The sequence below is a fragment of the Ceratotherium simum genome, chromosome 32 (genome assembly GCF_057802395.1).
Source record: "Ceratotherium simum simum isolate JZ-2026a chromosome 32, ASM5780239v1, whole genome shotgun sequence".
In the NCBI taxonomy this organism is placed as follows: Eukaryota; Metazoa; Chordata; class Mammalia; order Perissodactyla; family Rhinocerotidae; genus Ceratotherium; species Ceratotherium simum.
In genome coordinates, this window is record NC_141931.1 from 16,825,113 (window position 1) to 16,840,123 (window position 15,011).

Genomic DNA, 15,011 nt, shown 5'->3' on the forward strand with positions numbered 1-15,011 from the left:
AGGAATATATATATTAGGAATATATATATAAGGAACATATATATATTAGGAATATGTATATATAAGAAAAATCAATAATAAAAATATCTATAACAGGAATGTATAAATATATTAGGAATATATATATAAGGAATATATTAGAAATATATATACTAGGAAATATACATTTTATATATATTATATTAGGAAAGGAATTTCTTTAGTATAATTCACCACACACAGCTTTGATGCTGCAACCGTTGTTTCCAATGGAACTTCTTCAAATGGAATAAGGTTTGTTCTTACCAAGAAAATGGAAAGCAATTTGTCTTCTATTGTTTGAAACGTGGGAGAGTTGTTTGCTCCCAGCAACCCTTTCCACAACTACCCACCTCTCACATCTCATTTTTTTCAACCTGTCACCTATCTAAGTAGGGGTATTGGAAACTCTGTTCTACCCATCCCAATGTGCTGCTTAATCTTTCTTGAATTGTGGAACTTTCTTGAAAATCTAGCTATTTTCTTCCCAGAACAAAAATAAGACACAAACACAAATAGAAACAACATTTTGCATGCAATTTGGGGCCTTCATAGACCCCTTAATGCCATCCAAGGAGTCCTGTCCAGGGACCTCAGGTAAGGAGCGCTCCTGCCCATGAGCAATCCCTTGGGAAAGGCAAGAATGAGCTGGCAGTCTGGTACCTGGGTAAGATGTGAAACCTCCAACGTATTTCACAATGTACATGAAGCTTTAACTAAAGCAAAATCCTTATGCAAAAGGCAATTGTTAAAGTTGGAAAAAGCTATTTAGAGATCTAATTCCCAATAACAGTGTCTTTGATTGTTGAATTCTCAGTTGAGTCAATGTCACAGGGAAAGATCTGGGGGATTACGGTAAAAAATTCATTTTACGCACAGTGTTTTAGCAACATATCTTTTCCAAATAGATGGAGGGTTTAATTTAAAGAATTCCTCTACTAATAAAATAGTTTATTTTCAGAGTAAAGCCAAGTGTAAGTTAAATGGATAAATAAATCACATTTAGAAGAAAATGGACACTTAGCAAGATCACCAAAATACAAATCTATTAAAAATAGACCTTGTCTTTGATGTTTATTTTACATTATCTAGATACATCCAGTTATGCAAATTTACATTTTTATTTCACATCTTGGAATTTCTGATATACATATAACAGGACAAAGAACACATCTGCAATATTTGGCCTAGAAAACTCTGCTTGGGGAACACAAGAATCTCAGCTGCCTTATTCTTTCTGCACATGTGCAAATACACTTCTAAATAATTGGAGTGAAAATCAAGAGTGGTAAAAGAAAAAAGTGACTACATTTTTATGCTACCTGAGGTTATTTGTGCTTGGTTTTTGAAATAGTCTTCTAATTACTGAATTACAATTCAATAGGTAACATTTCTTTGGGAACTCCTTAAACTATTTCAAGAAGCTTAGGTCTTGGGGGTTCTTATCATCTACATTCAATTGACCCTGGCTACACATGAAAGATGCTTCAATGTTGGCATTATTGTGTTGTGTATTCATCTAAGATATTTTTAAAAGTGGTAGTCAATATTATTATCCCTCTTTTGTGAAAATATCTTGCCAGGATAGACAATGAGCAATTATTTCTTCAATTAGGCAAAGAAAAAGGACAGACCAGTGCAATACAGTACTAATTTTAAAAGAAACAATCACATTGAATTAAAGACCTTAACATTTTAGTTACAATTTTATAAAATTCAAATATATCTAAGTCACATGATGATACTAGATGACCGCATGTTCATTCTGTTCAATGTTGTCCACCAGATCTTTTGTATCACCAGCTCCTGGACTTGATCCACTGTTAAAATAGAGAGTGTTTTCGAAAGTGTTCTCTTGAGGTAAGTGCACACGTCTTTTCTTATAAAAGAAATACGTAGCAAGGCCAGCACCAGTTATAAGCAGGAGAATCACGACGACTACTACTCCTGCCTTGCTGGAAGACGGTTTGGAAGGTTCCATCTTCCTTGAGTCAGCTATAAATAAATAAAATCATTAGGAAAAAGGTGGAGGGAGGCAGAAGGTAGAAGGCTATGGAGAACAACAATTTCTTTTTTGAAAAACTAAAATGCAAGAATATTCTTTCAAGTGACATTTGTCAAACACACAGGCAGGACATGAAAACAGGAATACATATGACATGAAGAATTATTATAAATATTAAGATTATTATTCAGTTGCAATATTTCATCTGTCCATGTAGCATTGAGCTAGTGATTCAATGTCTTAAAATATTTATAGCTGTTTCAAAATAATTTAAGGCTGCTTACAAATACATCATATGAAGATAAATAGAATACTAATAATAATGATGATGATAATAAAAAGCAAGAGAGAACATTAGGGAAAAGAGAATATGAGTAGTGGAAATTCAAACTCATGAGTATAATTAATTAACCAATAGCACCCATGAGGTTAATAAGGGGGTTGCAGGCAAGCCATAAATCTCACTTTGAGTTTTTTTAGCAGCCCACAAAATGAGTGAAATAGGATCAGTTACCTAATTTGAATTGTCTATAAAATTAAAAACATCACTTAGGGGCTGGCTCCACGGCCTAGTGGTTAACTTTGGCATGCTCCGTTTTGGCAGCCTGGGTTTGGTTCCCGGGCGCAGACCTACACCACTCATCAGCAGCCACGCTGTGGCGGCAACCCACATACAAAATAGAGGAAGACTGGCACAGATGTTAGCGCAGGGCAAATCTTCTTCAATCAAAAAAAAAATATATATATATATTCTTAAAAATAAAAGAAAAGAAGGGGCTGGCCCGGTGGCATAGCAGTTAAGTGCACGCGCTCCACTTCGGGGGCCCGGAGTTCGCAGGTTCGGATCTCGAGTGCGCACCGAGGCACCGCTTGTCAAGCCATGCTGTGGCGGCGTCCCATATAAACTAGAAGAAGATGGGCACGGATGTTAGCCCAGGGCCAATCTTCCTCAGCAAAAAGAGGAGGATTGGCATCGGATGTTAACTCAGGGCTGATCTTCCTCACAAAAAGAAAAGAAAAGAAAAGATCACAGGGATTCCTGAGAGAAATTTCTTTCATGGGTTTTCATAAGGCAACTCTTTGTAACGGAGTAATCAATGTCTTCAATATCTATAGTAAAACACCAACTTGACTCCAAAGTGTGCTCTAGAGAATCATTCAAGGAAGGTTCATGACATAATGACAAAGGCTAGTACAGCTCAAGGAATTCTACTGAGAGTGTGAGGAGTGTAGGAAGGGATTATTATGGTTTTTAAAACAAACTATAGTGATGTATTACTAGTACAGAACCTGAAATTTCATAAGGGTCTTACCTTTCGTTGTAATTAATGTCTGAGTAGGTTCAGGATCAACAACTGTTTGTAAAATAAGAAATTAATTAAATACTTAAAAAAACCCATAATAATTGCATGTAGATAGTATTATTTGGTTCGCAGATACATAGAATCCTCCATATTTGGTTTAAAGCCAAATGATATGATATAGATCGACAATAGATAGATTGATAGATCGATTGATAGATCAATCCATATATCTTGATCTATCTATTCTATAACAGCATCCTACAGTATGGTGAGTTTGAATACATTGGAAGATCTAAAAATACAATCCTCTGAGTTGCTTTTGAGCCACTGATTCTCACCCTCAAAATTTATCTAATCTACCCATAAATAAGGTATTCTGGGCTAGCAGTTTTGAAATCGGCCCAGTGAAGCCTAAGGTATTACAAGGCACTTGAACGAAAAATAAAATAAGGCTCCAACATTGCACCAAAGAATGTTGTTTCTTAGAAAGGAATTTTAAACGACTGAAGAACTACACAATTCTAAAACAAGAAAAACCACTGAGGATGAAGTATTGATTTATCTAATTCATTTATTTAAATCTATTATCTAATTAATCATTTCATCTCTTGGGAAGGACATTATGTGAAGCGGAATGGCATAAAAATATTATGAAACTGCAGATAGTAACACATCATGAACGTATAACACTATTAATTCCCTCAATCCCTGTCCTTATGTGGTCTATCACCCAATCTCAGAAGGTGACTTAATTGGTCTTACATGATTTATTCCATAATAAATTCTGATTCCTCTCCAGAACACTGCTGTGCTCTGGTTTGGCGGGGCGACTGCCTCACCCCTTCACCTCTCACGCCATAAAGCTTCGTAGGCTGGCTCTCCATACTGCTTGCAACTTCGCAAATCCATACACATGGATATCCCATTATAAGTGTACTGATATACCAAAATCGTTATGTCAGCTAAGCAGACAGAGACTGTGTCGTGCCCACTCAGAGCTGCAGACAATCAATCACCACGGCAGACTGGATTTTCCCCCTATAACAGGGGGAGAACTTGCAAGGCACCTGTAATCACATTATAATCCCACACCTGATATCTTAATATTTGAAAGAAATGGTGGCCTGTGAACATATGTTCCATGGGACAAATTCTTACTTACTTTTTGGTCTTTTACAAATATATCCTTTGTAGGAAGAACAGTGAATATTATGCCAAAATCCAGAAGACGCATATAAAGCTACACAATCGTTTCGTTCACCAGAGGGATCTCCTGCGTTCCAGTTGACAAAGGACACTGGACTGTTGTTTATCCACAGCCACTTTCCTGATTATCAAATAAAGCCAAGAAAAACAGAAGTTCAAAATAACCCATCTTAAAATAAACTTAACTTATTCATGCAAAATTTCTAAGCATATTGTTTTATATTACAGTCAATAGTTGTCTATAATTAGACTTTTAATAAGCAAGATTATAATGACTAATTATTACAGGGAAGGAAACTGAGAAGAAAATGGTTTTTATAAAGCTTTAGTTGAAAATTTACTCCTAATTAGTACAAATATGTATACTCATCCTTCCCTAATATTTTTTCTGGCAAAAGATAGAAATTATTTTCTTTTTAACTAACTTAGTTATAGGAGACATTCTTTTAATTAGGAACTTTCAGGATAACATAATATATGAGTCATTTAAAATTTCAGTTCTTATCTCAAATGAAAATATGAGTTTGAATTTTTAAACTCTTCACAAATTAATCATTATTTAAGGCAAGACTTTCTGGCACTGAAACCTTGTTTTATGTACAATATTTTGAAATATTTGTGATTAAATAATTGTTCTGCAAAAATTACCTTCAACATTTCTGTACAATCCTACCCAAAAATTGGTTTTGCTTTGAAGTGGCTCAACTCGATACGACAGAAAACTCGATTCAGCAGCACTTTCAATGGAAACCAAAGAGGAACCTGCAAAGTGTAAAAGAATAAATATGATGAAGTATATTTAAGTAACTGAAAATATTTTTAGAATGACAGTATTGACGTTAAGAGCAATAAAAGTCATCCCAACATCTCCACTTAAGGGGAAGAATTTCAAAGAGTGGACATCTGTCCTCTCAGAATTTCAGTTTCCATTCTGAAAATATGATTTTTTAAGCATCATTTGTGTACAAGCACTGAACAAGTTGCTGCAGGACATGCAAAGATGAGTAAGACATAGAATATGTCTTAAGAAGGTTATGGTTCAGTGGGTAGCAATGAGTTGAGAGTATAAAGGAAAGTATTGGATGAGAAAATAAATATAGTATGCTATTGACATGTCAAATAGGGATAAGATTTGTTTTAGGTGAAGCAACTAAAAGGGAGCATGAAGGAAATAGAATTTAAGATATTAAGGAACATAGGATTTCAAGTAGAAAAGATAGAAAATAATTCCAGGAAGAGAAAGAATAAGAGAAAAGACAGAGAGGGAAGTATAGAGCTTCTTCAGGAACACGGCTGACAGATACATGGAATCTTCCATATTTGGTTTATGGTGGTATAATACGATAAAGATAGTAGACAGGTAGGTGGGTAGATAGATCAATCTACTGGGAGGAATTAATAGTGTTAATACATGGCTCAGTTTGGCTAGACTAATCTTGTCAACGGGTGAAAAAAGACTTGGGTTAGGCCTCACTGCACATGGCAAGAGATTGGTATTTAGGCTAAAGTGTTAAAGAACACTTAGTTTTTTCAGGCAGCAGAATGAAGCAATGTACTATAGGAGTCTTAATCTGGCTGTTATGGATAGGACTGTACAAAGTAAGAAGAGAGAGGAAACTAAAAGACTGGCTAGATGACTATGGCATTAACCACACACATTAGATTAAGATTGTTTCAGCGTCAGCATTAGATTTTATAGTAAAAATCTATAGCTTTTCAATTATAATTACTAATACAGTTTAAGTACTTCATGCCAGACATTTTGCTTTGGGCTTTACAAGCATGATCTCAGTAAAATTTTACAATAACCTTATTAAATGGGTACTATTGTTATCCCATTTGATGATAAGGAACTTAAAGTACAGATGCTAAGCAATTTGCCAAGATCCTAATGATAGCAGAGGGCAGAGTCATGGCATGATCCAGGCCTTCTGTATCGTGAGGGCCTACACTTAACCATATGCCTGTATCCCACGTTACTGGGTCCTGGATTATCCCTTTGATTATTGTTTTCATTGCACAATTACATATTCCATTATTAAATATATTTCATAGACAATAACCATTTCAAAATATTTGTGACATATTTTGATGAACGAGAATCATTCGTTTCATTTACAGGAAATAGTTACCTAAAATTGAAAACAAAGTTTCTACATATTCACTGCAAAATTAAAAGAAAATACTTGGCAACATAAAGGAAAAACATTTTTTTAATTAAAAATGTCCAAAGCAGACTTCAAGTGACATCATAAGGAATTGCAGAGTAAGTACACCTGAAAATCCTCCTCTCTAAAAAAGCAGTAAGAACACTGAAAAATTTGTCAAAATCAACTTTTTTAGAGCCCTGGAAATTAATTAATGGCTTATAACTATCCGGGAAGAATTTGTTCAAGAAAAGTGATTCAATCTTTGTATGAACAGTGAGCTTCATGGTGTTTTACCTTGTCCTATTCCCATTGCCTTATCCCCAGCTCTGTGGTTGTCTTAAAAACCAACAGCTCCAAAATCACAGTGAAAACCAGCAGCCTAGACACCACTGGAAAAGTCAGAATGGGGTTAGAGCTCATTCAAATTCCCATTCTCAAAAAGTTTCCATTATTTGATCTCTCTGACAGTTCCCTGGAAAACCTCACTTGCAAAGCTTGATTTATTTGATCTGATTCAGAGTTCATTCAGTGTAAACAGCCTTTTTCCTGGGAGTGTTTGCCTAAAACTATCAGTGGCAATTGTCTAGCATCACAGCTGCCTGAGGCAGGTATAACAGTTGAGGGAAACAACAAGCTAACCAAAAAACTTAAAAGGAAAAATGGGAATAAGATGTCCATAGTGAGCTTTAAAAAGCATTGACCTATTCATGGGAATCTAGAAGGCTGCAGACATGCAGTGGGGTGTGCACATGCCCAGGATTATGTGCAAGAACTGAGAAATCCTTAAGCTCTCACCTCTGGCTGACCTTGAGGGTCTGCACAAGCAGGGCATGAAGGCAAAGGCAGAGTTTTAAACTGCCTGTATGAGTGTGGAAGGCAGGTGAGCCCCTCAGTAAAACCTGAGAGACTTATTTTTTCTAGGTACTTAAGAAAATCTTTTCCTAATCAGCTGACCACTAAGCAGAGACTTCAGTGACCACACATGAAAAAGAGTACACCTGTAGAGAATTAGTGAAGGAATAGCAAACAACAACAAATAGCAACAATGACAAATTTTGTGGAGTGGAAAAAATCTTATTTCAAGAGTTTCCTATTATATTATTTAAAATATCCAATTTTCAACAAAACATTACAAGAAACACAAAGAAGCAAGGAAGTATGGCCCATATCCATGATAAGAAGTAGTCATTAGAAACTGACCCTGAGAAAGTCACACCTTTGATTTGCTGGACAAAGACTTGAAGTCAGCTGTGCTAAAGATGTTTAAAGAACTAAAAGGAAACATGTCTAAAAACTAAAAGAAAGTATGAGACGATGTCTCACCAAATAGATAATATTAATAAAGAGATAGAAATTATTTTTTAAAAATAGAATTCTGGAGTTGAAAATTACTATAATTGAAAGGAAAAACCCACCAGAGGGCCTTAATTTTTTAAGCCAAAGAAATAATCAACAAACTTGAAAATAGGTAAATTGAGATGACCCAGTCTGAATAACAGGGAAAAAAGAAGAAAACTTTACAGAGCCTCAGAGATCTGTGGGACATCATCAAGCACATCAAAATACACATAATAGGATTCTTAGACGGAAAGGAGAGAAAGAAAGAGGCAGAAAGAAGACTTGAAGAAATAATGGCAAAAACCTTCCCAAATTTGATGAAAAACATTAATGTATACATCCAGGAAGCTCCACAATATCCAAGTAGGATAATCTCAAGGAGATTCACATCATAGTCAAACTGTCAAAAGATAGAGAATCTTAAAATCAGCACAAGAGAAGTGACTCATCATGTACAAGAGAGCCTCAGTATTATTAACACTGATTTCTCATCAGAAGAAATCATGTAGGCCAAAAGGCAGTGGGATGACATATTCAAAAGGCTGAAGGAAAATGACTGTCAACTAACAATTTTCTATCCAGAAAAACTATCCTTCAAAAATGAAGGAAAAATTAAGACATTTCTAGATAAACTAAAATGGAGAGAATTTGTCATGAGCAGATTTACTCTATAAGAAATACTAAAGAGAGTTCTTCAGCTGACATGAAAGAACACTTGACAGTATCTCAAATCCACATGAAGAAATAAAGAGCACCAATAAAGGTAACTACATAGGTAAAAATAAAAGACAGTATTAATTTATTCTTTGTTTGTAATTCTTTTTTTCTAATCTTATATGATTTAAAGACAACTACGTAAAGCAATAACTATAAATTTGTGCTGATAGGTATACAATGTATAAAGATGTATTTGCATGACAATAATAGCACAAAGTATTGTGGAGAGAATGGAGCTATATAAGAGCAAAATTTTTGTACACTATTACAATTAAATTTATATTAATTTGAACTAGATTGTTGCATATTAAGATGTATATTGTCATCCCCAGGGCAACCTAAGAAAATAAACAATACATCGTAAAAGAAATAACAAGGAAATTAAAACGGTACACTAGAGACTATCTATTTAACATAAAAGGGGGCAGAAATGGAGAAATAGAGGAACCAAAAGACATAAGACATATAGAAAATAAATGAAATAACAGTTATAAATCTTACCTTATCAGTAACTACATTAAATGTAAATGGATTAACTACTCCAATTAAAGACAGAGATTGGCAGAATGAATTTAAAAAAGTAAATAAATAAAAATAAATTTAAAAATGATCATACTATATACTGTCTACAAAATACACACTTGAGAGTCAAAGACACAAATAGGTTGAAAGTAAAAGCATGGAAAGAGATACACCATGCAAATAGTGACTAAAAAAGAGCTGTAGTGGCTATACTAATATTAGACAAAATAGACTTTTAGACAAAAATTGTTACTAGAGACAAATAAGGACATTTTACAATGATTAAAATTTCAATTCATGAAGAATATACAACAATTACAGACTTAAAGTGTACCTAACAATAAAGCCCCAAAATACATGAAGCAAAAACTAACAAAGTAGACTTCATCTGACTCAGAATTTAAAGTCAAAATTCATATGGAGGGACTAAGATGGTAACACAGAAGGCCGCTGAAATTCCCTCCTCCCACAGACACACTAAATGAGCAGCTAAAGATGGAGCAATTCCTTCAGAGAAATCCAGAAGCTAGCTCAGTGACTCCTACACATAGGGTGACAGAAAATACCCACATCTAAATGAGTAGGAAAGGCCAAGACACACTCTCTCCATAAATCCCACCCCCAGCACAGCACATATAATAAGGAGGGAACCCCTAGCTCCCAGCTTCTCTCTGAGGAGTGAAGGGTGTGGACCACACATCAGCACCCCAAGTTTTAAAGCTACCACCTGAGGGATGAGCCCCAAAACACCTAATTCTGAAAGCCAATGGGGTTTCTAGTCATGAGACCTACAAGACTTAAGAAAACAAAAAGGCAGTTCTTAATGGGCATGTAAGCACTCACCAGGCCCATATTCCCAGGGCTCAGAGAAGAGGAAATAGGCAAAAATGCCCGTTTCTGTCTTTCCCTGGAAGGGGATTGACTGCATTCTTTACAACCTACTGCCTGGGGGTCTAGATGCTAATTTTCATGCATCTGCTGACTAGCTGTGATCCTCCACGAAGCCTGGGGGACCTGGTGGGCACGTCCACCATCTTCTCCCTCTGGCTTGCTGCAATGATAAACCAGGTCACCAACATCTCTCTAGAAGGAGCTTGTACACACACCTGGCTTATGTACTTTCCTAGCTGCCGCCTGAGGGTTCAGCTTCTTTTTTTTTTTTTTTGGTGAGGAAGATCAGCCCTGAGCTAACATTCATGCCAATCCTCCTCTTTTTGCTGAGGATGACTGGCCCTGAGCTAACATCCATTGCCAATCTTCCTCCTTTTTCTTTTCCCCCTTTTTCTCCCCAAAGTCCCAGTAGATAGTTGTATGTCATAGTTGCACATCCTTCTAGTTGCTGTATGTGGGGCGCGGCCTCAGCATGGCCCAACAAGCGGTGCGTCAGTGCACGCCCAGGATCCGAACCCCGGGCCACCAGTAGTGAAGCCGCGCACTTAACCGCTAAGCCATGGGGCCGGCTTCTAATCAGCCTGCATTAATATGCAGACTGAGATCCTCTCCTTCGGGATATCATTGGGTCTTGGCACACCCTCAACTACTGGGAGCCACTAAAAATAAAGACTGAAGCTTGGACGATCACAAAGCTTTGAGAGACAAACAGGAGCTTGAGCTGGGTTGATGGATGAAGTTATCTTCTATATAAGACCAGTCTTTCAAGACTGGGAGAGGTGTCTGTTTTATCTAATGTGCAGAAACCAACACAGAGAGTCAAGGAAAATGAAGAAAAAAGGAAATAAGTTCCAAACAAAAGAACAAGATAAATTTCCAAACCTACCTTCATGTAATAGAGATAAGTGATTTACCCAATAGAAAGTTCAAAATAACAGTTATAAAGATGCTCAGTGAGGTAAGGAAAGCAATGCAGGAACAAAGTAAGCATTTCAACAAAGAGATAGAAAAAATAAAAAAGTACCAAAAAGAAATCACTGTACCTCAACATAATAAAGGCCATAAATTACAAGCCCACAGCTAACATCATACCCAATGGTGAAAAGTGCAAAGCTCTTCCTCTAAGACCAGGAACAAGACAAGGATGCCAATTCTCACCACTTTTATTCAACATAGAACTTGAAGTCCTAGCCAGAGCAATTAGACAAAAAAAAAAAGCATCCAAGTCAAAAAGAAAGAAGTAAAACCGTCTCTGTTTGCAGATGACATGATATTACCTATAGAAAACTCTAAAGTTCACTAAAAAACAGTGAGAACTAAGAAATGAATTCAGTACATTTGCAGGATACAAAATCAACATACAAAAATCAGTTGTGTTTCTATATACTAACAACAAACTATCAGCAAGAGATTAAGAAAACAATCCCATTTACAATAGCATTAAAAGGAGTAAAATACTTAGGAATAAATTTAACAAAGGAGGTAAAAGACCTGTATACTGAAAATGATGAAACATTGACGAAAGAATTGAAGACGCAAATAAATGGAAAGATATTCCATGCTCACAGATTGAACGAATTAATATTGTTAAAATATCCATACTATGCAAAGCAATCTACATATTCAACGCAATCCCTAACAAAATTCCAGTGACATTTTTCACAGAAATAGAACAAACAATCCTAAAATTTGAATGGAACGACAAAAGACCCTGAATAGCCAAAGCAACCTTGAGAAAGAACAAAGCTAGAGGCATCACGTTTCCTGATTTCAAACTATTTTACAAAGCTTTACTAATCAAAGCAGTATATTACTGGCATATAAACAGACACATAGATCAATGGAACAGAAGAAAGAGCCCAGAAATAAACCCACATGTATATGGTCAATTAATTTCAACAAAGGAGCCAAGAATATACAAAGTGAAAGGATAGTTTCTTCAATAAATGGCACTGAGAAAACTGAACCCCTATCTTACACTATACAGAAAAATCAACTCAAAATGATTAAAGACTTGAATGTAAGACCTGAAACCATAAATCTCCTAGAAGAAAACATAGGGGACAAACTCTCTGAGATTGGTCTTGGCAATGATTTTTTGGATTTGACACCATAAGCAAAGGCAACAAAAGCAAAAATAAACACACGGGACTACATCAAACTAAAAAGCTTCTGAATAGCAAAGAAAACCATCTATAAAATGAAAAGGCAGAATAGGAGAAAACATTTGCAAACCACATATTCTCATAGGGGTTCAATATCCAAAATATGTAAGGCACTCACAAATCAATATCAAAAAAACAAATAACCCAATTTAAAAATGGGCAAAGGACCTGAATAGACATTTTTTTTTCCAAAGAAGACTTACAAATGGCTAATAAGTACATGAAAAAGTGCTCAGCATCAGTAACCATCAGGGAAATACAAATTAAATCACAATGAGATATCACCTCACGCTCGTTAGGCTGGCTATTATCATAAAGAGAGATGACAAATGCTGACAAGGATGGGGAGAAAAGGGAACCCTTGTGCACTGTTGACGTGAATGTAAACTGTACATTAGTATGGAGGGAGATAGTATGGAGGTTCTTCAAGAAATTAAAAATAGAACTACCATATGATCCAGCAATTTCACATCTGGGTATATATCCAAAGGAAATGAAATCACTATCTCAAAAAGAAATCACTACTCCCATGTTCACTGAAGCATTATTCACAATAGCCAAGACCTGGAAACAACCTAAGCGTCCATCGACAGATGAAAGGATAAAGAAAATATATATAGATACAATGGAATATTATTCAGCCTTAAAAAGAGGGAAATCATGCCATTTGTGACAACACCAATTCACCTAGAGGGCACTATTCTAAGGAAATAAGCCAGACAGAGACAGACAACTAGTGCATGGCCTCACTTATACGTGAAATTTTTTAAAAAAATGTTGAAGGCACAGAAACAGAGTAGAATGGTAATTGCCAGGAGCTGAGTTTTCGGGGAAATAGGGAGAGGTTGGTAAAAGGGTACAAACTTTTAGCTCTAAGATGAATAAGCTCTGAGGATCTAATGTATAACATGGTGACTATAGTTGATAACACCATATTGCCATAATTGAAATTTGCTAAGAGAGTGGAACTTAAGTGTTCTTACCAAAAAAGAAAAGGTAAATATGTGATGTGATGTGTGTTAATTTACTTGATGGTAGGAGTCCTTTCACAACATATACGTATAGCAAATCATCATGTTGTACACTTTAAATATATTATGATTTTATTTGTCATTATTTCAATAAAGCTTAAGAAAAGATATACATTAAAGTAAAAAGAAAAAATCAAAACTCAAGGCTGACTTTTGAATGAGCCTGAAGGAAATGAGGATACAACCATTGCACACGACTATTGGATGAAGAACCCTGAATTAGGGCATAATCAAAATTTAGTAAAAAAATAATTCAGTAAAATATTCAGTGGGATTTAATTAAGTGGATGTTTAAATGTACCCTGAAAAATTAACTTTATTTGACAGTTTTATTTCAGGGGGGATATTATCCATCTATGTCATGTCTATTTGAGTTTTATGTGTCTTCACAAATAAGATAACCAGATCCAAGTGCTTTTCTATTAATGGTAAAGCAAAGTGGTTCCTGGAGACTTCTGAAACCTGAGCTTACCAGTAACAAGAGGTGAACACAACACTCTGGATAACAGAGAATAAGAATCCTAACAATTGAGAATAATAGGGCAGAAAGAAAGAAAGACTTGTTCAGCAAATCATTGTTTTCTGGTGGAATTCTTTAAGATTTTGAGGCTATAATGTTAGAAATTACATTTGGGGGACATGATGTTGACCATTCTGTACAATATAAATTATTAAGAAAAATAAACAGTTATTTTTACATTCCTTATGTCTTTAATGTACAGTGTTATTACTATCATGGTAATTCAGAATAGACAATTGTGGGATTTTCTTACAGTAAATGTGGCACTTACCCATACGGAGACATTCCAGAGAAGCTTGACCCCAGTTCCTTGTATATGAAGACTCGATATAGTAGCAGTGACCGTGGAAAGGAATCCAGGCTGTGTGCTCTGACTCAGGGCATCTGCCAGGCAGTTGTGGAGGTTCAGTAGCAGGGATTTCTGTTAAGAAAAAGACATTTAAAATAAGCTAAAACCTGAATTTTCTGAAGTACATAGAATAATACAGCAGCAGTTCAGGAAAATTTCATCACCTATCATTATGAAAAAAAGGTTCTAATGGTAATCATTTGGATCCGCCATTTTTATTGTTGCATTTTCTTTTTACTTTATCATTTTTTTCCATTTTAAATATATTTCAATAGAATGCACCATGGTATAGTGGCAATCAATCACACTCATAATTAAGAATGTAGATCTGCAGTTCCTACAAAGATGTTAATAAGTTCCCCCGAAAAAGTCACCCAAAAATAATTTGCAAAGGGAGTTCCCCTTTAAGGCACTCTTTTCCTTTTCTGTATCCTAAGCCCCTATAAACCCTTCTTAGCTATGACTGACACCTGTGATATAACTAAATGCTATAGTTAGAATTCTAGTACTGTACCACTGTTCTATTCTAGCACTGTACTCTAAGACTGTATCACTGTAATATCACTGAGTCTGATGAATCTACATACATCTATAGATGTGCTGTCGACATCAAAAGTAATCATAATTTCCTGGGGAATCTGACATCATAGATTCAGAGGATAATCTTAGTAATAAAAATTTCAAAAATTCATAAAGAACAAATAAACTCTAGCAATGAAAAAAAATTTCTATATCCTTTATTTTTTTTTTTAATAATTTTTATTTATTTATTTATTTTTCCGCCAAAGCCCCAGT

At 35.4% G+C, this 15,011-nt stretch overlaps 1 protein-coding gene across 1 annotated transcript in view; it reads right to left on the reverse strand.

Moving 5' to 3' along the window:
* Window positions 1–1,090: 1,090 nt before the first annotated feature.
* MRC1 (mannose receptor C-type 1) overlaps window positions 1,091–15,011 on the reverse strand; it is an 89,209-nt gene continuing 75,288 nt past the window's right edge. The window contains exons 26-30 of the mRNA XM_004425326.3: window positions 14,139–14,288; window positions 5,182–5,295; window positions 4,490–4,654; window positions 3,337–3,378; window positions 1,091–2,013 (exon numbers count right to left, since the gene is read on the reverse strand). Of these exons, the coding sequence (XP_004425383.2) occupies window positions 1,763–2,013; window positions 3,337–3,378; window positions 4,490–4,654; window positions 5,182–5,295; window positions 14,139–14,288 (722 nt within the window). The 3' untranslated portion in view covers window positions 1,091–1,762. The remainder of the gene's footprint in view (window positions 2,014–3,336; window positions 3,379–4,489; window positions 4,655–5,181; window positions 5,296–14,138; window positions 14,289–15,011) is intronic.